Source organism: Lepisma saccharinum, chromosome 23 (genome assembly GCF_977018435.1).
Source record: "Lepisma saccharinum chromosome 23, izLepSacc3.1, whole genome shotgun sequence".
Classification (NCBI taxonomy): Eukaryota; Metazoa; Arthropoda; class Insecta; order Zygentoma; family Lepismatidae; genus Lepisma; species Lepisma saccharinum.
Window position 1 is genome coordinate 21847362 of NC_139251.1, and position 22105 is coordinate 21869466.

A 22105-nucleotide genomic window follows, 5' to 3' on the forward strand; every position below is an offset into this window, starting at 1 on the left:
TTTCGGAGGCCACTGCCACCATCCTCGTTGGAATCCGTTGTGTTGTTGCTTGGCATGTTTCTGTTGTATTTTCCTAAATCGCCGCTAGGTGTGTTGCTGTTGCTCCCGCCATCGTGCACTACAACCATGAACTGAACATAGATAGTGGTTAGGCACACTGACTTCCGTTATTGCAGCAATTAGCACCGGTGAACAGCAGACGACATACACAGATATACAGGCGACAGCAGCACACCTAGCGGCAATTTAGAAAAAAACAACAGAAACACACCAAGCAACAACACAACAAATTCCAACGAGGATGGTGGCAGCGGCCTCCGAAATTAAGAAATAATGTAAAACAGCTTCGCGGAAAATGTGAGTACCTTAATTATCTATTACCGCATCTCTCATTCCCATAGTATAATTTAAATTAGGAAAATATGTGTTTTGGTCGAAAAAGTAGTATTCAAAGAAAACATCTTGCATTAAAATTTTGTGGACTGCACTCCCACATGCAATAGTGATATTAATTTTGATTGATTCAGACACTTGGGGAGGGGCGGAGTGCCAGACTAAAGTTATTGAACCATAAATCACAAAAATGAAACATCTGGAACAATTTCAAGTTATCTTAAGGACACTATGATTCACATTATTTCAAGTTATGTTAATTTCTGAATATTTATCACTCCAAGTAATAATGCAAATGTTGAATTTTCATTAATGTCAGCACAATGTAGTGATAAAAGAAAGAAATTTCTCAGTTTGTAAAACGTTTGGTACGGGTTCAGTATAATTTCAAAGAGTTCAGAGTTCCTCAAATCTGTTTTGACTAATTTGAAATTTTAAGAAAAACTGGCTCCTCTGAGAAGTATGACTGAAAACACATCTAGTAAGAAATGTATTGTTTATTATTGATTACAAGTTTGGGAATTTGTATAGAAGAAATCCTTAATAAATATATTATTTTTAAAAACTGAAAATGTGTCAATTTTTACACTATTTAGTAACATGTTCTACAGTGCCTTTTCTGGTCGAGTTGCCTGCGGAACGGAGGCTAGCTCGGTGGGAAGCTTTATTATCCAGATAGCTGGTGTCCAATTTACATGTGTTTGTGAAATGTTATGGTGTTAACAAGTGTTTTAGATTGTTTTGTTTTAAAATAAGAATTGTTTTAGTTTACATATTACTTGTGCTTTTCTGCAGTCTAATAATGCCACGCTATCCGTACAATTTGAAACAATGCATTTTTATGCACGACTCTTACGTCATTAGGGAAGTCAAAATACATTTTGCAGCAGAATTTCCAGTTGTTCCTGTTTCACACAGAGACAGTGATGGGATACTTGTGAACAAATTTAGGTAATCAGGGTCCGTTCTTGATAAAAAGCAAAGAGTAAAACATTGTGTGCTTAATGAGGAAAAATGATCAAAAATCCCCCAGGCACCTTGCACAAGAAACAGACATTTTCATGACGTCTGCGTGACGAGCTTTCAAACCTGAAACCATACATTAGAAGAACTGACAGAAAATATCAGGAGGGAAATTGAAGCAATTTTGAAAGAGGAACTGATACGCGTTAGTGAAAATTTCCTTTAAAAATGCAGTAAATGTGTGGATGCAGGAGAACGTCATTTCCAACACCTCATGTAACAAGGCACGTGCTCATTTTAATTGTAACTGTTAATATAATGGTACGAGCTTCTTTCATTACATAGCTAGGGACTCCAGTTACGCGGATATTGCATCCTGTGTGCCGGCAAACATGATCTTGCTTTCCGCCATGCTAGCTGCCGTTCCGTAATGTGTATTATTTACTGCGAATGATTTGTGTCCTACATTTTGGGATGGGAAGTAATACTTTTCCCTTGTAGTGATTTCATAACCACATTCACTTCAACAGAGTGTCCGTTCATTTTGCAAATCCAAATTCCTTCAGGCTGTTTTCCAAATACACTTATAAATACACACACAAACATGTGGTAAATCAGAATTGATAATGGCAGCAAAAAAAAAAAATATATTAGATAAGCATTTTGAAAAAAATTCTGACCATACAAAATGGCAGTAAACTGACAAGCTTCATAAATTTTATATGTAGATGGTTTGGATGAATTTAATTATGCAAAAGAAATCTGTTCTAGGGCACCCATTCTGCTGCCAATTACTCTTTGCTGCGCAGAAATATAGAGCACAGAAAAAGGAAAGCAGAGCATGTCTCGCATCTTCTGTCACAACTTGGCAATTTAAAAACAAAGCCTGAATTCCCATATTTTGCATGTTTCCAATACATTTCGCAAATACATGTCTTTTCCAAGTTTTTGAATGTTATACAAAATTTTTACCCAGGTTTTCCACGACATTGGGAAACCTGCCTTACAATATGAAAGACAAAACTAGACTTTTCACATAATGACGTCAACTCCTTCAAATAAATTGAACAGAGCTGAGTAGTGAAAAAAAAAGGGGGTAAGTACCTTCTTTTCCTCGAATGAATCTTTCCTGATCGTACCTATTGTACACCGCCGGTTGAGGAACAGAGCATATGGGGGTGGCTCGAGATGTTGGTGCAGGGGTCGGTTGTGGAGGTTTGTGTCGTCCTTCCTCTCTCGCCTTTATAGACTGGAGGATAGCAAAAATGTTCTTTGCAAAAATCTGAAAGTGAAAAATTACCACAATAAAGATTATTTTGAATACATACAAAATTACGAAACAAGGAACAAGAATAAATAATGAGAACAAGATTCTTGCTGTGCTTACTTACTGGCAGTAGAAGGGAATATGACTGGTTCTAACTCTCTGTCATCAAAAGTTTTTTTTGTTTTTCTTTTACTCAACCGTGCTTTAAACTTTCTTTTACTTACCATGAGCAAGATCTGTCCAAAAAAAGAAATGAAATGTCTGAAATAGCATAGTAGGATTCTTTAGGCATAATTATGTTTGTCGCTTCACTATAGATTTCTTCATTCTCAGTTTACAGACATTCAAGTGAGGCAGTGTTCCATGGTTTTGGCAATCTTCCGAGGCTTAAGTATGGGGAAAGAAAACATTGATGCTAGACCATGACAAAGCATACACAACTGATGACTCCAGCCTTCCTACTCTCCTGATCTTACATCTTTCTGATTGTGAGGGTGAAATCCACCCTGAAAGAACACAGTTTCCAGACGATAGAAGAGATAAGAGAAAATCCTCTTGTTATGACTTGCAGGTTATTCCACAAAATGCATCCCAACAGTAGAAATACTGAGGTCAGTGTATTAACAGTGGAGGGGACTAATCTCTGTAACAACTCAATAAAAATTTTTTGAAAAAGTCTAGTTTGTTTTTAAAAAGCCCTCATATGTAAATGTTAATTCCTTTTCCTGTTGCTGGTGAACATTTGGATCAACACTGAAGGTACGATGATAGTCACTGTATCATTTACGTAAAGATCAAACGATATAAGATATCAAAGACACAGTATGCTCCTCACTTATTATATACCTTGCCAGCACTTTGTAATATGGTAGTCCTGGTTCTCCATTGTCTTTCTCTGGATATTATGTCCTTTGTGACATCAACATCAAAATCTAACATGGTCCGCAAATCCGATCCAAGTCCAATATCATCTTGCCTAATTGTAGTCCTCTTCTTCGCCAAACGTTTCGCTTTGATTGCAGCTATTTTCTCTACAGACATAGCCTCCGACAAAGACCTTAAAAAGAGATGCAGAAGAAAGTTTTAATCAGAGATGTAATATATTAATTCACATATTAACATAGGTCATCCATGAGTAATACATTCAAACAAGTAAGTGATGAAATGTAGCAACCACACAGGACCCTTTTCCAGGTGTCATCATTTACTTTCGTGTCACAAGGATGAAACAAAAGAGAGTCATACAATTTATGTTTGCCAAACATACTAAGTGCATAGCTTCAAAAATTAAAAATTACAACAGAGATGAAAAAGTACCACATTTACGCATATATAATGCATACCCTGGTTTTTGGTGGGCAAAAATGACAAACATATATAACTCGTATAGAATGTGCAGTACAATCCAAGTTCAAGAAATGGCTCTGTTACTTGTAGGTTGTAAAGCTGTTGCTATGCATATCAAGAGTGAATGACATCATACCTATTCAATGAGTCACCTGTTGCTATGTGAACCAAGAGGAGAATATCCTCTTATGTAAACAAACAAAGTGAATTGTGGGAAATGGCCTTTACTTTTATATGCGGTTTTGCTCAATCTAAAAAAAAATAATTCAAAATATATACTTTTTCTGTGACTAACATAACATTTATACGAGGCACATTCCGGACCATCAAACTAGCAGTTAACAGCACAAGATTTCTTCCATTAAGGCATCTACACACTCCATACATATCATAATATTTGGCCAGTAATACATTTTAATTATTATTTTATTTTTCCTTATCTTTCATTCTATCCAAAATACCATAAAAATAAGAACATTCCTTCATTTTGTGACGAACTTATTTCAACCACATTGCACATTAATGTTGCCATCTTTAATGGAATACTGTTGCCATATTCAGGAACTGCAGAATTTAAGCTTTTCAATTATATATATGTAATATGATAGGGTTCCATAAACCTGAAAAATCAATGCAAGTGTTTCAAAATCATGGACCAACCCTGTACAGTTTCATGTTGGCTGTCCGAATTATTCCGTGCATAATACGCACCACAGTTTGTGGAGGCGAACGGTTTGGGCATTATTCATGAGTAAATACGGCATTTCATGGTGGAAACAAAATGATTGGTTTAAACTTGCAAATGCAGTTGGAAGAAAGCTTGTATGTTACAATATTTCTACATGTGTAGATTTCAATTTGTGACTGAATATCCACCGGGACAATCACACTTAAATGTTAGCCTTGAATTGGCATGCACCTATGCAATTATATCAATTTACCACAGTTTTGCTTTAAAATATTCAAGAATTACACTGGAATATTAACATACATGTTAATTATTCATAAAATAATTCTTTGCACACAATATTGATGTAAATAAATTACACAATAATGATGCATATTAAGAGAAAACTTCGAATTTTGCATAGTTTTTCCAAGAAAGTAGTGCCTAACATTTTTATTCGCCCCCTGCCCACACCTGAAAAGGTACCAGCAACAATTTCCAATACGAATACATTGCTATCGACTCAACACTTCAAAACAGACTTATGTAAAATAAACATGTAGTAAAACTTTAGTGAAATTTTCCGGTAATATGCATGTTTCATATTGAAATAGTCAACATTCTATAATTTGCATATCTAAGAGGATACTCAGCACGTAGAACAGTATACTGACAATTAACATTAATACTGATGTATTGCTGCTGCATCATCATCATCAATAATAATGTTGTTACAGTAGTCCTGTACACTTCTTCCACTCAGGCCCGCTTTAGACAAAAGAATTTTTCTTAACATTTATGCCACGACCAAAATGCTACAGTGTAAAGTGAAAATCTTATGGCATTTGTAAAGGATAGAATTGGTCCTAACTCCATATCATAACCAATGTAATGGCAGCCGAGTGAGATGTAAACAATTTATCACTTCACATTATTAAAAGCAGATAACTATTCAACAAAGAGAAGTGAAGTTTCATGTATAAGGTACAATTCAATGGTATTGTTTAAATACATACTTTATAGCATACACAGTACACGTATGGAAGTTCTTTCAATTGTAAACATCGGACATTAGCTCATCTAGAATGCCTTATGTTGTGTAACTTTCTCTGCATGCTTCAAATTGTAATTGCAAATGCTAACTGGAATGTTACACTGCTAAGGAAATGCATCAATCTAAAGTGAGCCTAATACCAGAAACTTCCTAACATAGCAGATATAAGCAAACAATAGGCTTACTTGATGTTGTCGACAGTCACAGATGACTCCTTTGGAGCATCTAGTCTGGCTGCCAGCTGCTCCTTCACTTTCTGAACCTGTGTTTCTTCAAATCGAGGTTTCTTTGCAAGCGACTCCAGAGTGTCTTCTGCAGTTCTTTTAACCTGTGTTGGGATCTCCAGAGGCGCAGACTTGTCAATGTTCAGAGAAGTGGCAGTTTCTCCGTTCAAGTAGGCCAGCAAGTCTTTTCTGTCAGGACGGCGCACAGCAAGAATGTTGTCTGCCTGTCAAAGAGTAAAACAATGCAAAAATCGCTTAATTTAACATAATCACAAACATGAAGACAACGTTTGCAAGTCACGCATGGTAATATTATTAACATTTTAATGCAATACTACTTTATTGTAAGAATTAGCTACAAGCTGGTGTTTTTAATTCAACCACTGATTAATAACTTTTTGGTTATCAAAGTATGGATCAAAATCATTCCATCGACATGAATACATATTGAAAAAATAAATGATTATATATTTTCAAAGCATGCAAATACAATATGATGGCAAAGAAAACTTTCATATTTTATTGCAAGAGAAAATGGGATGGGCCGATATGAAATTTTGGCCGATACCAATAACCGATATTCTACCGATCCGATATAAAGTTAGAAATGGTCCTTGAAGATCCTAAAATGTTCATTGATATCCTTAATAAACGTGTGTTTCGAGGTGACAGCAGTGCAAAAGAAGTTGAATATTTAGACAATTAGTTTTTTTAGAAAGTAGGGCATCGAGATTATCCATAAAAATTACAACAAAATGGCAGAATTTTGCACTAAATTATAAGATATTTATCGATATATCGGATCGGTAAAATAATCGACAATTTTACCGATAAACCGATATGCCTATATCGGCCGATACCGACAGCCTACCGATTAATCGGTCCCATCCCTAATACACACAAAGAATGTTCACATGAAAATAAAAAGTTATATCTTTAAGAGAAGAGAAATTGAAAACAACTGATGTTCTACATGTATATCTCAATCAATAGGATGTATACATGGACGTCCGCAGGATTTTCTCCAGGGAGGGGCAAGTAATGTATTTTTTTTCCAGGGGTGGGCAAAGGAGGCATAATTTTCCCCATAATAGTGATGCCCCCTTCAAAAACACTGCTTCAGTCAGAAATTATCGTGTTTTTCAACACCGTTATAATAATTAACATAAATTACTGAGACTGAAATGAAATTATGTGAGAAATATATGCTTTTTAGGTGGACCTTCATTTTCCAAGGGGGGGGGGGGGCCTTCCAGGCGTCCATGGATGTATACTATGATAATACATATGGAGAAATTTAGATATCGATGCATACTTACTGCAGCCTGTCGTACATATACGGGATGAGTAAGTTGTACATTCTTAAGGAAAAATAACAAACATTCCAGAGTATAATAGTCCTTAGGCTTTCCATCCTTTCCAGACCTACAACAAAAACAAAAAATATTTCATAATCAACAGTTTCTCTTTACTTACGGCAGATGTAAGCAGCCACCTTTATCACATATGAGTAGGTTCATTTTTTAAAATCTATTTTATGTTTCCTGTTGAATTTAACACCTCTTTTCTTAGATTCAATACTTCCTACATACAAAATATGTGTGGTACGTTCATTGTTACTATTGATGCTCTTGATAAAAATAGGAAAATCATGAACATCAACAATACTGCACAGTACATGAGTAAAACAATTGATTGTTGCAATGTATTAATATATCTGTTTTATGGCTTCACCCTAACTGTAAATCCCTCAATAACATGGCCGTAGGCAGGAAACATTTTCGGAGGGGGGGGGTTCATTCATAATTGTTCCCATGGGAACAATTATGCAAATGATTGTAAATTATGTAAATAAAATGTAATAATAATAAAACTATTTTATCCCATAATAATGCTAATTATTATTATTATTATTATTAACATTGTTATATCCTTGAGGGAGTTTACTCAATCCAGCAGATGAGTGAATATCCAGCACAAGGTCTCTCTTTTGTTTTCTTCCTTTACGTTTCATATAGTGTGTACTGAAATGCACAATTATTATACTTTGTAATTAAATTTTAGATACTTTCAAGAAAAAGCTGTAAAAGTTAGATGGAAATTTTAGTCATAAAGTTTTTGTTGTTTGAACTTAAAAACTCAATTTTTGGAATTTTGAAAAGTGTGGAACCAGTTACATTTTTTTAAACTTTGCCTGGTGCATGGATTGTAACCTCAATCGCTAACGTAATGCGCTACGAAACTGGAGATTCTAGGTTTGAACTCCTATCAAGGAGGATTTTTGACTTTTACAGATAGGGAATTTTGGGACAATCATAAGGGAATTTTCAGTCTATATTCATTGTGACGGTATAGTACCGCAGGAACAACACTGGAAAGAGGACAGCAGAAGTGAAAATGGAGAGGTTGCAGGTGGGCTGCGATAAATTCCGTTTCATTCAAGTTTCAGAATTCCAATTGTATGAAAATTCTAGCTCGATCGTTTCAACATTGTCTTCTTGTATTTTTGTGATGCTTCGAAAAAAAAATTGAAAATTAGTTACAGATTTTGGTTTCTGAACTTCCATTAATCCAACAGGTCAGAAGTTTCGGGGGGGGGGGGGGTTGAACCCTAGAAACCCCCCTCTAAATACGGCCATGCTCACTAACTAGTAATTATTACAATGTAAAATAAAGATAGAAAAATTCCTCGATATAATCAGGACATCCATTACATTCAACAATATTTTATTCATTTTTTTTTCAACAGCTGAAAGCATGTCTTGCATACAAAAAGAACATATGGTGGTACCCTCGACACTCTGTACCCCCTAGAGAAAGTGAAATATCTTGCATGGTTTATGAAGATTTTGTTGTTTATGATCATTTTCAGTTTATTTTAGCTCTTGGAAATGTGTTATTGTGAAGTAAAGTACGTCTGTTACCTTAACGTGTTACTTTACCATGTAGCAGAAGGCTTCGCGCAAGTGAATATAGCACCCAAAATGACTTTCCACAACAGTAGCTATAATTTTATGTAGTTAGGTTAGGATTGTTAGGTTTGGAACTGATAGATATTTTCAATGTGTTCTTTCGCTATTTTAGTGTACATACAAACCGTACTCCGAAATTGCAGGTTTTCACTTAAGTGGGCCATACTTTGGGATCCTAAAACTAGAACTGCTTTTACATTACGTAAAACATTGAAATATTTCGATTAAAAAAAAATCGACGTAATTCTCGAGGGGGTAGGGTGAATCGGGGTAAGTGTGATCACGTTTTGTGATAATTACACTTTAGTCTTTAATAACTTGTGCAGCCTCATTAGATGTTTCTTAGTCCAATTTATTCTTCTACATAATAGTTACTTACAGAGTGAATTTCAAAAACTTCCCCGTATACAGATTCCGGTAAAAAATGAAATAATTTACAACTACCATGATCACACTTCCCCAATGAAGTGGGGTAAGTGTGATCAAGGCTATTTTCTCCTTATCAGAATGTTATAACCTATAGTGGAAAATATGTTAGCCAAAAGTTTCTCCTGAGAAAAGTTTACCAAAATAAAACTCTATTTTTAATAAGATTTTTTTTATTTGTTCTTTGTTCTGAGAAAGCAGAAAAATACAAAATTAGACCCCGTAACCTTATAAAATAACAATTTTGTGCAATTGAGGTAAATGCATCTAATGAGAAACACAAATAAACATAGCTTATTAACATTTGTACGAACATCGTAAATGATACTTGCTTGAAATCTTAGGATGATTCTTCAAATAGTTAATCAATTAGCTTAAACTTTAAGAAGTTGATAAATGTAAAAATAAACACAAATAGCACAGCAGAAAATTTTACAAGACTTATTGGTATGTTGCCTTTTTCAACAAAAAAAACTTAGGATAGCCCTAATGAAAATGAACTTTTCAAAAGAAAATTCTTACTTACTACCTACTTTTCAAATACATCAACATGCCCAGGATATTCATAATAAACTCTGTCACCAATGATTTTTATCTGGCCTGTGGGCAAAATGGCAGAAATTTGTGAACTTTCAAAGTAGGATATATCAGTCTCATCGGCAGCAACTAATGTCTGAGGAGTATTTTTACATTTCAAAAACAACACTTTGATCTAGCCATCTTCTTCGTCTGGTGGTCCTTGTGCTATGCCAGCGAAAGTGAATGTTGTTGATTTCCTTTTACCACTTTTGTATTTTACAAGAAGGTGTACACAATTTATAATTGACTTCAGCATAGGATACTTCGGATACCTCGTCCTAAGTTTCAGTCTTCATCTTCACTTGCCAGTGGCACGTTATTCTGAGTCGGTACTAGGATGTTCCGTAACGCTTTTCTTCTTCTCTTTAGTATTTTCCTTTACTTTATCTTGTTTCATGATTTGTATCTCACTAATGTATTGTTCTCGGGTTACACATTCTGCCGTACAAACTTTTTCCTTGGCTGTTTAGGTGTGGAGGTAGTACCAATTATTTGCAGGAGTTTTTTAAATGATGCACACTTCAATGGTGGTGGTGTCCAAAGAACAGTATCTAGTTTCAACAGGCACGTTGTCTGTAGAACGGGAAGTAGAGGGATCAGGCTGTAGTCTCTTGACTAAATTGTATTTTTCCAAAAGTTTTGAATCAAAGTTTTCCTTTGAAATAATGTTCCTATTGACAATGAATGCAAGCCTTGAATGGAAAATTCCAGTTTGCAAGGAACACACTTATTATCTTTTGCCATGCTTTTACAAGAGTTCAGAAACAGCATCTTTACCCAGTAAACTTCCAACATGTTTTCATTGCCAGTCTAACAATATAGGATTCCACACTTTTCAATTGTTTAAAAACAGCAACATCGAGGGTTCTAGTATTGCACTGCTGTGTGGAGGCAACTTGAGTTGATACATTTTCTTGCTGTGCCAAGGTTAGCACCTCAATGGAGAGATGGCTCACATGACCGTCCAAAATTATTAGTAACAGCAGTCTTTCTTTCGGAACAGATGGAAGAAATTGTGTTTGAAACCACAAATAAAACGTTGACAGTCGAACCAACCATTTTCTGTAGCATGGTAGGTTGTACCGGGGAACGCATCTTTTCTCATCCAGATGGACCACATGTTCTTGCCCCTGAATATTATGATGGGTGGTAAAATGTCACCAGCAGCATTGACACAAGCGAGAACAGTTGTTGCTTCTCTTCCTGTTCCTTGGGTCTGTTCATTTAGCAGGCAAACCTGCCACCTATAACCTTTCCAGTGCTTACATCATGGATGAATGATGTTTCATCCAGGTTGAACACATTTTCAGGCTTGTTTTGCAGCTGCAGTTCTGTTATCAGACATTCCAGAATATCAAAAAACCTATACACTATGAAGGGTTCCTTTTGAACCTCCAAGCGCGTGTGCTCTGTGATTTCTGAGGGTCAGTTCATGCCTCTGTGTAAACCATTCACGACTGGGTCACCCATCTTTGGTTTGCAACTGATTTGCAGTCACATAAAGTTCCACTAAGTTGATACACTCTTTTAACGCTCAAACCAAAGCCCCACTTTGTCAGGGAATGTAAATGTGAAGCTAACTCCTCTTCTCTAGCATGAATCTCAGTGTGTCTATCAGCAGGAATCTCAGTGTGTCTATCTCCTCCATCAGTTGACTTTAAAGCACGCAACACTTTTTGTCTCCCCTTCCTTCCTTTACAATGTAGCACAAGGGTTGAATGTGAGATTTTAAAATGCTTAGAAACATCACAAACACTTGCACCTTTTTCCTGTTCAGGGCATTGCCTAACTCTTCTGCACTGTAGCTTCCTCCGACACCCGTTTGTTTCTCTGATGTAGTTATGTGACATTATTCACACTAAAAAGAGCAAGAAGTAGCAATTTAAAAATTCAACAGCACTGACCACACTTTCCCAAACACAGTGAATTTGCGGGCGAGTGTGATCATAACTAATAAGAACAGCAGGAACCTCTCATTTGAGCACAGAAAGAAATAAAAGTAACTTGTAGGTCCTACATTTACCCAACATTGCCTTTTTCACAATCCTTTGATTGTCCTGTGAGACAGATAAATTATTTTACGTGTAAGAGAAATTTCAGTTTGAAATATTTTGTAATGGCATTTTCACATGAACCTCCTGTATGCTTGAAACAATGAACGCATATCCAGAATCATTCAAAATATGCATGATCATCAGTTTTCTTTAATAATCAGTTCCAAATACTTAGAACAAGCTGCAGCTTCAGTTTCTAACTGGAGATCACACTTACCACAATTCACTCTACAGTGGGTCAACGGCCCCCATTTGGTAGTCTCTCATACATTTGTGAGGAAATATACTGTACGTATATTATATATGATTGAAGAAAGCTTGCTTACAACACCATAATTAGATTATCAGTTGCAGAACAGAATCACATTCAATTTCCTTGGTGATGACAAAGTTTGTAAAAATCAGGAAGTGTATTTTAGAAATGTTAAGGAACTATCTCCTAGTAGCACATCTGGATTCACCAGAAAATTTATTGGCAACTGTATCTCTAATTTATGTAAAGTTTTAACAATATTTCTCTCCATTTTACACTTTGGGCATTCCAGTGTTATATGTTGCACATCTCACATTCCAGACAAATGCAAATCTCGTATCGTCTGCGTAGAGGATGGTTACGAACAATAAAATATACGTTACTGCTGGAGATCTCAATATAGTACACAATAAGAATAATGAAATTAAAAGGATATCTACTCAACGATTAAATGAAAATGAACTCATAGTTAATAGTAATAAAACTCAAACCATATATTTTTTCTTGAATAAAATAGGTGAAAATATAAATAAAAAGCAATATGTCAAATTGCTAGGTATTCATCTTGATCCCAAACTTAAATGGAATGTTCACACTGAACAACTATGTAGTAAATTATGTCGTGTAATATTCCTACTCCGTAAACTGAAATTGTGTGAAAGTGAGAGCCAGATTATTGATGCATACTACGCTTTCTTTCATTCCCATATACAGTCTGGTACAATACTGTGGGGAAACTCAGCTCGAGATTCCATGGTATTTAAATGGCAAAAGAAAGCAATGAGGTGTATCAAAGGTCTAACAAACTTGACATCATGTAAACCTATTTTCAAGGACCTTAAGATCATGACAGTTCCCTCATTATATATTTATTCTGTACTATCATTCATAAAAGAAAACCTCTCTTTTTTACAGAACGTAACGCAGTACATATTTATAATACTAGAAGGAGACGTGATCTTGACTGTGAATTTCTTAAGACTATGCAAATCCCAAAACAGCTATAGATATACTGGTAAGAAATTGTACAACAAACTACCTCAGGAGATGAGATCACAGACTCTAAATAGTTTTTGTAAATGCATAAAGAAATGGCGGTAAATTTCTCGTATCGGACAAACGGATCTCTTCAAATTTACAGGAGAAATTACTTACCGAATGTAGTTTCTTTATACTTGTGGAAGTTCGGGGAAGTGTTTTCTCGCATAGTTCATTGAATTTTGCCAGTAAATCATCTACTTTTCGATATAAATGTGTGACCGATGCACGAAAGCTCTTGCATCCATTTACTTCCAGGTGGATGTAGCCTGTGTGTGATGACGTAATCCTGGTCAGTGATTCCAAACACGTGTTTTTGTAACTGAAGAAGGTACGTTTCTGCAAATGGTTTGTGGGGCTATGCGAGAATGGTGTGTGGCGCTACGCATACTTTTTCGAAACCAATTTTTCACTATTGTAACCTATACGTGACCCTACCTAACCTAACCTTACCGGGAATGGTTTGTGGGGCTATGTATGCATAAATGGTTTGTGGGGCTACATAGGTATTTTTGGGTGCAGTGGGGTGGAAACACTGCATGCCGAGTACGGTAGTGAAACTGTGACCGCCATTTTGTGTGTTACTGAAGACAAAAAGAAACGAACAAAACTTACTCGATGTGTCGCAAATAAAGCTTATTTCCATGAAATAAGCAAAATGCCACCTTCAGCAATGTTTCTCAATGCAGAATACGTAAGTATGAACATTCAAATTAAATGAACTAGGAAATTTCAGCAGTTTGACCAATACGAGAAATTTACCGAAAAGTTTGAAGAGACATTAAAAGTTTAGTATCCCCGAAACGTCTGAAATTCCTTTTTCTTCTTTTTCACATTGGTACTTACGTATTCTGCATTCCTAAGGATTCTTAAAGGTGCCATTTCATTTTTTTCACGCAAATAATCTCAATTTTCGACATATCGAGTAAATCCTGTTTGTTCATTTTCACTTGCGTTACACACAATATGGCGGAGAAATCTTGACTAGCGTTGTCCGTGATAAGTGGTTATGCAGTGTTGCAACCTTCTTCATCGAAAAATACCTACTGATTTTGTATTTTTTTCCACATTTGAAACCCCCACGAACCATGCACCTAGCTCCACGAATAGGGTGACCAGACACATACATGTAAAAAAGAGGACAGAGCATGGTGAAAAAGGAGGACAAAGTCATAAAAAGGAGGACACCGCAAAAAATGGCAACTCATAATTTAATCAATATTAAAAAAGAAACTACCAAGACTTTGCTCACATACGAGACTTATGATGACTTTTTTAAATAATTTCCTCTTACCTTTAAGCAACGAAAGCAATATAATAATCTATTATTTAACACATGACAATCATAACTAAGAATATCTATAGTTTGAAGCACAGCATTTCTCTCTTTTACAATTCTTGGATATTAGAAATGAAATATCACCATAAGTGTATGCAAATGTAACAAGTAAGCTTCGCTTTAACTTATTTCCAAAAACCGAATATAAATTTTAGGTAGTTTAGATTTTGATGCCACGAACATTTCTAGCACTTTCAACAGCAGGGGAAAGTGACAGCCACCTTACACTTTACCTCATATTTGTTTCTTCCATCCTTTAAAAGCTGGATATTTTCTTACAAGATAATTGCTGAATTTACACTTTCGCTTCGTTATTTCATAAAAGTAAATATGACTTAATTCTCAAAATTCTCACTACGCGTTTTTGTATCGCGTATGTATGACTCGAAAATGAACTGGGCGACTTCTGTGCGGGAGTGGTAAGCACATCACGCCACAACGCCAGAGGTCCCGGGTTCGAATCCCAGCCTGGGCATGGGTGTTCTTTGTGAGTGTCCCTTCATCAAAATCATCATATCATCGCTCATCCTCATCCTCTCGATTATCCAAAAATGGGTTCAGGAACGGGAAATGATCAAAATTTCCTGACGCTGTGAAATTCGCAAATTTTACATCATTTCCCTTTTTTTTTTCATTTCGGAAATAAGAGCTATCAATTTCCGAGAAGTGTCAAGACACTTACAATGCAGAAAACATCAAGAATTAACCACTTTTTAAGACGATCATTTGGAAGTTCCGAACTGCTCGGGATCCCGAAATGTCTGGATCCCCAGATGCTAGGTGAGCATTGCTCTAATATTTAACGTGCCCCAAGTGATATGAATATCATTATGATTGGAAGCATTCTCTATGCAGAACATTTGCTACGGTCGATGCTATACTCTTTCGAAAAAAGGAGGACATTTAGCGATTTCTAAAAAATCTGCCCGGACAGACACCTAAAAAGGAGGACATGTCCGGATAAAAGAGGACGTCTGTCACCCTATCCACGAACCATGCACCTAGCCCCACAAACCATTCATAAATAGCCCCACGAACCATGCACGGTAATACCTGACATGCCATGTTCTAGTGAAAACACGGCGAGTTTGAAACACTGACTACGGGGAACATTGTGCTCTCGTGCAGAAAGCAAATGGCGGCAGAACATGGCATGTCAAGTATTTTTTTTTTTTAACTATGCTTGCCTAACCTAACTTAACCTATCCTAACCTTACGGAAAATGGTTTTTGAGGCTAACGTGAATGGTTTGTGAGGTATTAGCATAATTTCAAATTTGGGCACGAAAGTAGGTATTTTCCAGTGAACGAAATTGCAACACTGCATAAATCGACAAAACACTCGCACAATGCGCCCTGAACCAGTACGCTATCGCCGCCATAATGTGTTACAGCATCGAAATAACAAGTAACAGTAAGTACTCGTAAATGTAAGAAATAGACATTATCTTAGTTAGAAATGCATTATTTCACCTTAGGAAATGTTCCGCATTCCAAAATAGTACGTTAGCAATGTAAAAAAGTGTGAAATAGCCTATATGATTTATAGGTGTCACCTCCATACTATAATAGTAAATTTCTCGTATCGGACAAACGGCTGAAATTTGCTAGTTCATTAAATTTGAATAGATTGCTGAAGGTGGCATTTCGCTTATTTCACGGAAATAAGCTCTATTTGCAACATATCGAGTAAGTTTTCCTCGTTTCTTTTTGCCTTCGGTAACACGCAAAATTGCGGTCACAGTTTCACTACCGTACTCGGCATGCAGTGTTTCCACCCCATTGCACCCAAAAATACCTACGTAGCCCCACAAACCATTCATACATACCCCACAAACCATTTCCGCTAAGGTTAGGTTAGGTAGGGTCACTATAGGTTACAATAGTGAAAAATTGGTTTCGAAAAAAATATGCGTAGCCCCACACACCATTCTCGCATAGCCCCACGAACCATTGATGCATAGCCCCGCGAACCATTGACACATAGCCCCACAAACCATTTGCGGAAACGTACCTTCTTCAGTTACAAAAACACGTGTTTGGAAACACTGACCGGGATTACGTCATCAGACACAGGCTACATCCACCTGGAAGTAAATGGATGCAAGAGCTTTCGTGCATCGGTCACACATTTATATCGAAAAATAGATGATTTACCAGCAAAATTCAATGAACGATGCGAGAAAACACTTCCCCGAACTCCCAGAAGTCTAAAGAAACTGCATTCGGTAAGTAATTTCTCCTGTAAATTTGAAGAAATCAGTTTGTTCGATACGAGAAATTTACCCAATTTGCAATTTACATTATTAATGTAATGTACAATTTACATTATTAAGCTATGGTGTAAATTTATTTTGTACTAACAATGTATCCTGTACTATATTATGTTTGTATGACACTGTCTATCGCAACTTGAGGTTGCTTAACGACAATAAAGCATTCGGTAAAATTTTCGTATCCCCAAAACGTATTTCTTCAATTTTACAGGAGAAAGTACTTACCGAAATGGGTTTATTTATACTTTAGGAAGGTCTTGGAAGTTTGTTTTCACCTCGTTGAAATTTTTTTGCCGGTAAATCATGTAATTTTAGACATAAATGTCACTCCAATGCACGAAAGCTGTTCCCTTGATGTCCGTCTACTACGTGAACCAAATATTTGCAAGCGTTTCATGACGTAACAACCGGTCAGTGTTTCCAAATACGTGGTTTTGTAACTGTGTAACAGTTCTAGAACGTAAATAAACGTGAGTTACTGTTCATCATTTCTGATTACGAACTTGCGACAACATGACGTGCACAGGATCAGTGGCGTGCTCAATGTGAGGTTGATGGGGGCTATAACCCCCCCTTTCGCCCAGTATCTCTAAGGCTATTTATGAATGGTTCGTGGGCTATTTATGTATGGTTCGTGGGGCTATCCGTGAATGGTTCGTGGGGCTATCCATGAATGGTTCGTGGGGCTATCCGTGAATGGTTTGTGGGGCTATTTATGAATGGTTCGTGGGGCTATCGGTGAATGGTTCGTGGGGCTATCGGTGAATGGTTCGTGGGGCTATCCGTGAATGGTTCGTGGGGCTATCCGTGAATCGTTCGTGGGGCTATCCGTGAATCGTTCGTGGGGCTAGCGCCAATGGTTCGTGGGGCTATCCGAGAATGGTGTGTGGGGCTACGAATATTTTTTTCGAAACCAATTTTTAACTATTGAAACCTTTGCGTGGCCCTACTAACCTATCCACGCGCCAATGGTTCGTGGGGCTATCTTTTTCACTATTGAAACCTTTGCGTGGCCCTACTAACCTATCCACGCGCCAGTGGTTTGTGGGGCTAGCGCCAATGGTTCGTGGGGCTATATTTTTAACTATTGAAACCTTTGCGTGGCCCTACTAACCTATCAATGCGCCAATGGTTCGTGGGGCTATCTTTTTCACTATTGAAACCTTTGCGTGGCCCTACTAACCTATCCACGCGCCAGTGGTTTGTGGGGCTAGCGCCAATGGTTCGTGGGGCTATATTTTTAACTATTGAAACCTTTGCGTGGCCCTACTAACCTATCCACGCGCCAATGGTTCGTGGGGCTAGCGCCAATGGTTCGTGGGGCTATCTTTTTCACTATTGAAACCTTTGCGTGGCCCTACTAACCTATCCACGCGCCAATGGTTCGTGGGGCTAGCGCCAATGGTTCGTGGGGCTATCTTTTTCACTATTGAAACCTTTGCGTGGCCCTACTAACCTATCCACGCGCCAATGGTTTCAGTTGCTTTGTTTTATTTCAATCACTTATCGCACAACACTCTTGCTTCCTTGCGTTCTGACGTCAGCAGACTGAAGTTTATTTTTAGGCTAAAGGCCTATGTTGTTATCCATATCATTAAAATTTCAGTAACCACCAAACGTCTCTAATTCCCTTATTTTCCACATTCATACTTACGTATTCTCCATACTAGTACCTAGATATTTTGCTGTGAAGAAGGTCGCAACACTGCATAACCACTGATCATGGACTACGCTAGTCAAGATTTCTCCGCCATATCGCGTGTAACGCAAGCAAAAGCGAAGAAAATAAAAATACTCCATATTTGATCTCAGTTTGTTAAAAAACAATCACATCTCTTGTACCAATGGCATGACAAATCATTGGTCCTGTGGCTTCAATTGAGCAATGGATCTGTATGATTCACCAACTGTGACAAGCTCACACTGACACCAATGAAGATTTCTCTTCACACTAGTTAGAACATTAGTACAGTATATGGATTTGGGAGTCTGTCACTATTAAGAACTTGGTCTAATTTAATTCATGCACGCAAATAAAGGTTGATAAATTCTAGACGTCTTTGCAGTGAATATTGAATGAAAAGTCTTGTGGACGTCAAAATATAAATAAATCTACTTTCTGCTGTGGTCGTACATTGCACATCCAAGTCCGGTCTTACCTTTCGATCCATTGTGTACATGAAATAAAAACTTTGTCATTGACTAAAATATTCTGATACGTGAGAACACAGAGGGGAATGTATATAATATACAGTATTACGTGAAATCTAGGCCAAAAATATCCCACCGGGAAGGGAAGCTACAGTCTTTCAAGTAGCTACTGCCGTAGCTTAGTATACATTGTAGCAACGGTAGTGTAAATACCTTTGATATTATAAATATTCTAACATGACTGTTATTTAGATCTGTCCTTGAAGAAGCAAAGTTGCTTTTATCATAATAACAATTGACATATATTTGGTGTAGAAAATTCTTCATCTAGATTAGATGGCGTACTTTCAAGGACAAAATTCTATTCATATTTTTCACTTTTCAAGCAGTACATTAAAGGGTTAACAAGAAAGAAGGTCAAAGGAAGTTCAAGACATATAAAACAGAACATAATGCTTTCCACTGTTAATTAGTTTTATACTGTACTAATTAGAAACAGCGTACGTATGTGAAAGGCTGTCTTTGGCTTCTGCTTTGAGATTTGAAATGGTACTTACCCATACATCAAATAATTCGTCTTGACATTTTTCGGCCAAGAAAACTCTCCGAATATGATCTGGTTCTCTCTTTCTATGATTTCCTTTTTGTTGACGTTGTATTGCCTCAACAAACTCAGCGGGTCCGCCATCTTGAACAACACAACTTCTCTGCCACAAATGCGTGAAAAAGATCTCCGGAGTCCCGAGTGGTACAATAATAACAATCGAACTCCGGAGAGCGTAATTTCTGCGACGTTTGGAGGTAAACTCAAAATAAGAACAAAACAAAGCCCGTTTTTACCTGTTACATAAAGTTGAAATTAATTTATAAAACTTGCCTTGTTGTTAATACATCCTTCTCCAATTAAAAAGAAAAGAACTATTTCTTTCATTATGTGACACTTTTGCAACATTCGAAACAATGGATTCTTTTTTCCAGTGTTTATCTCTCATATTTCGAGGTCCACGCAACGTTCTAAGATTTCGATGTTCGGTTACTTAAAAACAGATAATGGCCCTTTTCTGGTTTATTTTTCAAAATTTGCTTATGAAGTACCGCGATACATTTCTTTACCCTCGGTTACAATTTTTTGTTGTTGAAGAATTATTTGAAGAATTTGTAGAACAAAAGTTGTCATTTTCTACTTCACATATAGTTTTTCATAACAGCATTTTTTTATAGATACCAAACCTGATAGACTGATGTACTTCCACTGCTTTGTTGTTGTTCGATACTTGTTCGAAACACCTTTTTCAGTTTAGAAAAAAAACAGCCATGGTTTTCTTTTCATATTCTCCATTTCAACTTTCAAAATTAAAAAAAAAAAATAGTATTATGCGAGAGGTCACACAACATAAATTCTGTGGGTAAAATTTTCTCCAAACTTTCAAACCTTTTTTTCCGGATTGCTTTTGCTTCAGTTGAAATCGCCCTACAAGGGGCCTCCACCAGGAATTGGATTAAAGATCTGCATTATTAGGAAATATTAGCCACTGCACTATCCACCTGATTCCTGTCATTACAAAGACTATATCCGTAAATGTAAAGCCAACCTCTGTGGCAAATTGGTTAGCACATCATGCTATGATGCAGGCCCGTATCTAAGGGGGGCCATACCCCCCCTCGAGCCATTAAATTTTTTAATGCAAACCTATAAAAACCTACAAAAGTAACATGGACAATTTTTAAGATTTTGCAAGAATTTCATTTTGTTTTCATAGATGAATATGTTGTTTCTGGAGAGAGGCAGACTCCAGAAGTCTGCAGTCTACTATATTTAGTAATTTTAGTTTTATAACCATTTATGGGGAGCTACTAAATGTTCCAATTTGGTCGGGACAGTTCACCATTTTTGCTTCCTGTTCTGGCTTTTTTCGAACTGCAGTCTCGATGAGAAAATGTGCTTTTCTGTTTAATTCACATTCAGACACGTTCTTCATTATAAGGATCATTTCATAGCCTTGGTGGTCACATTCAGGGTACGAATTCCCATGGTGTAAGGGAGGGTCTCCCACCTACTACTTCATTACCCCCATCAAAATTTTCCGAGCGTAAGACTTTGTGTCATAACAACAAAGATAAGCAATTGGTTTTGACTTCAAACATACTTTACTAATAATAATAAGACAAACTCATACAAAGAAGGAAGAACGAAGAATGATATCTGCCCGTGTGTGAATGTTGTATACATATCTTGTTCTCTCTCTCTCTTTAGGGCTGGTAACAGCATGGGGTTAAAACGTACTTCTACAGTCATAGATAAGATTTTAAGATTATATCAAATTGGTCTAGTAAGGAATGCAGCCGTAGGTGCAAAGGGGGTTGTCCAGGGTGTTCCAGGTCTGGAATACAGAAGTTAGACCAACCTGTTATTTCTCCTCAATTTCTCACCTCCTGTCGTCGGGAATAAAACATAGCACGTACACGTTAATTTCATAGGAAACTAAGGTCTTCTTAAAGTTTCTCATTTTTTGTCCCTCCACCTAGTTATCTTTAATTTGCAATCGAGTTTGCAGATTTGAACAATAACACTCACTGCTTGAAAGAAGGTGATGTGGAATGCACAACCGACTGTCCTTTTATTAGCCACATTTCTTGAATTTTAAGTTTTCTTTTCTTTGGATTCAATGGAAAAGAGTAGTTACATAAAATTTCTACAATGTCTAAGTATGCCAGCTACATCTAAGTAGGGGGCGGGGGTGGTACAAATTCGGTGCAGGGGGTGCAAAATATCTATTCTCATCCTGGGCACTGAAATCTCTAGCTACAACTATGATAAGGAAATATTTCCTTTCGAGAGACCATTAATAGATTTACACAATTATAGAAACATAACACAATAAAATTATGAACATTTAATTATCATTATTAATAATAAGCAATAATTAAATAAAATGTCACATTTAGCTATTAAAAACATTTCACCTATCTTTTAATTTCTTGACATTTTGAACCAGTTGTTAAAGAAATTAATTTGCTAGTTTATAAATGTAGCAAATTAATTTGTTTATAAATATAAATTAATTAATTATTTAATAATAACCACGGTTTCGGGCTTGCCCCC

The 22105-nt window shown here is 36.6% G+C and overlaps 1 protein-coding gene across 1 annotated transcript in view; it reads right to left on the reverse strand.

The window, feature by feature from the left end:
- The window catches only part of LOC146005302 (parafibromin-like), a 30524-nt gene extending 10783 nt beyond the window's left edge, over positions 1–19741 (reverse strand). The window contains exons 1-5 of the mRNA XM_083144433.1: positions 19560–19741; positions 7235–7340; positions 5877–6139; positions 3470–3680; positions 2461–2638 (exon numbers count right to left, since the gene is read on the reverse strand). Of these exons, the coding sequence (XP_083000559.1) occupies positions 2461–2638; positions 3470–3680; positions 5877–6139; positions 7235–7340; positions 19560–19690 (889 nt within the window). The 5' untranslated portion in view covers positions 19691–19741. The remainder of the gene's footprint in view (positions 1–2460; positions 2639–3469; positions 3681–5876; positions 6140–7234; positions 7341–19559) is intronic.
- Between the last annotated feature and the right edge of the window lie 2364 nt (positions 19742–22105).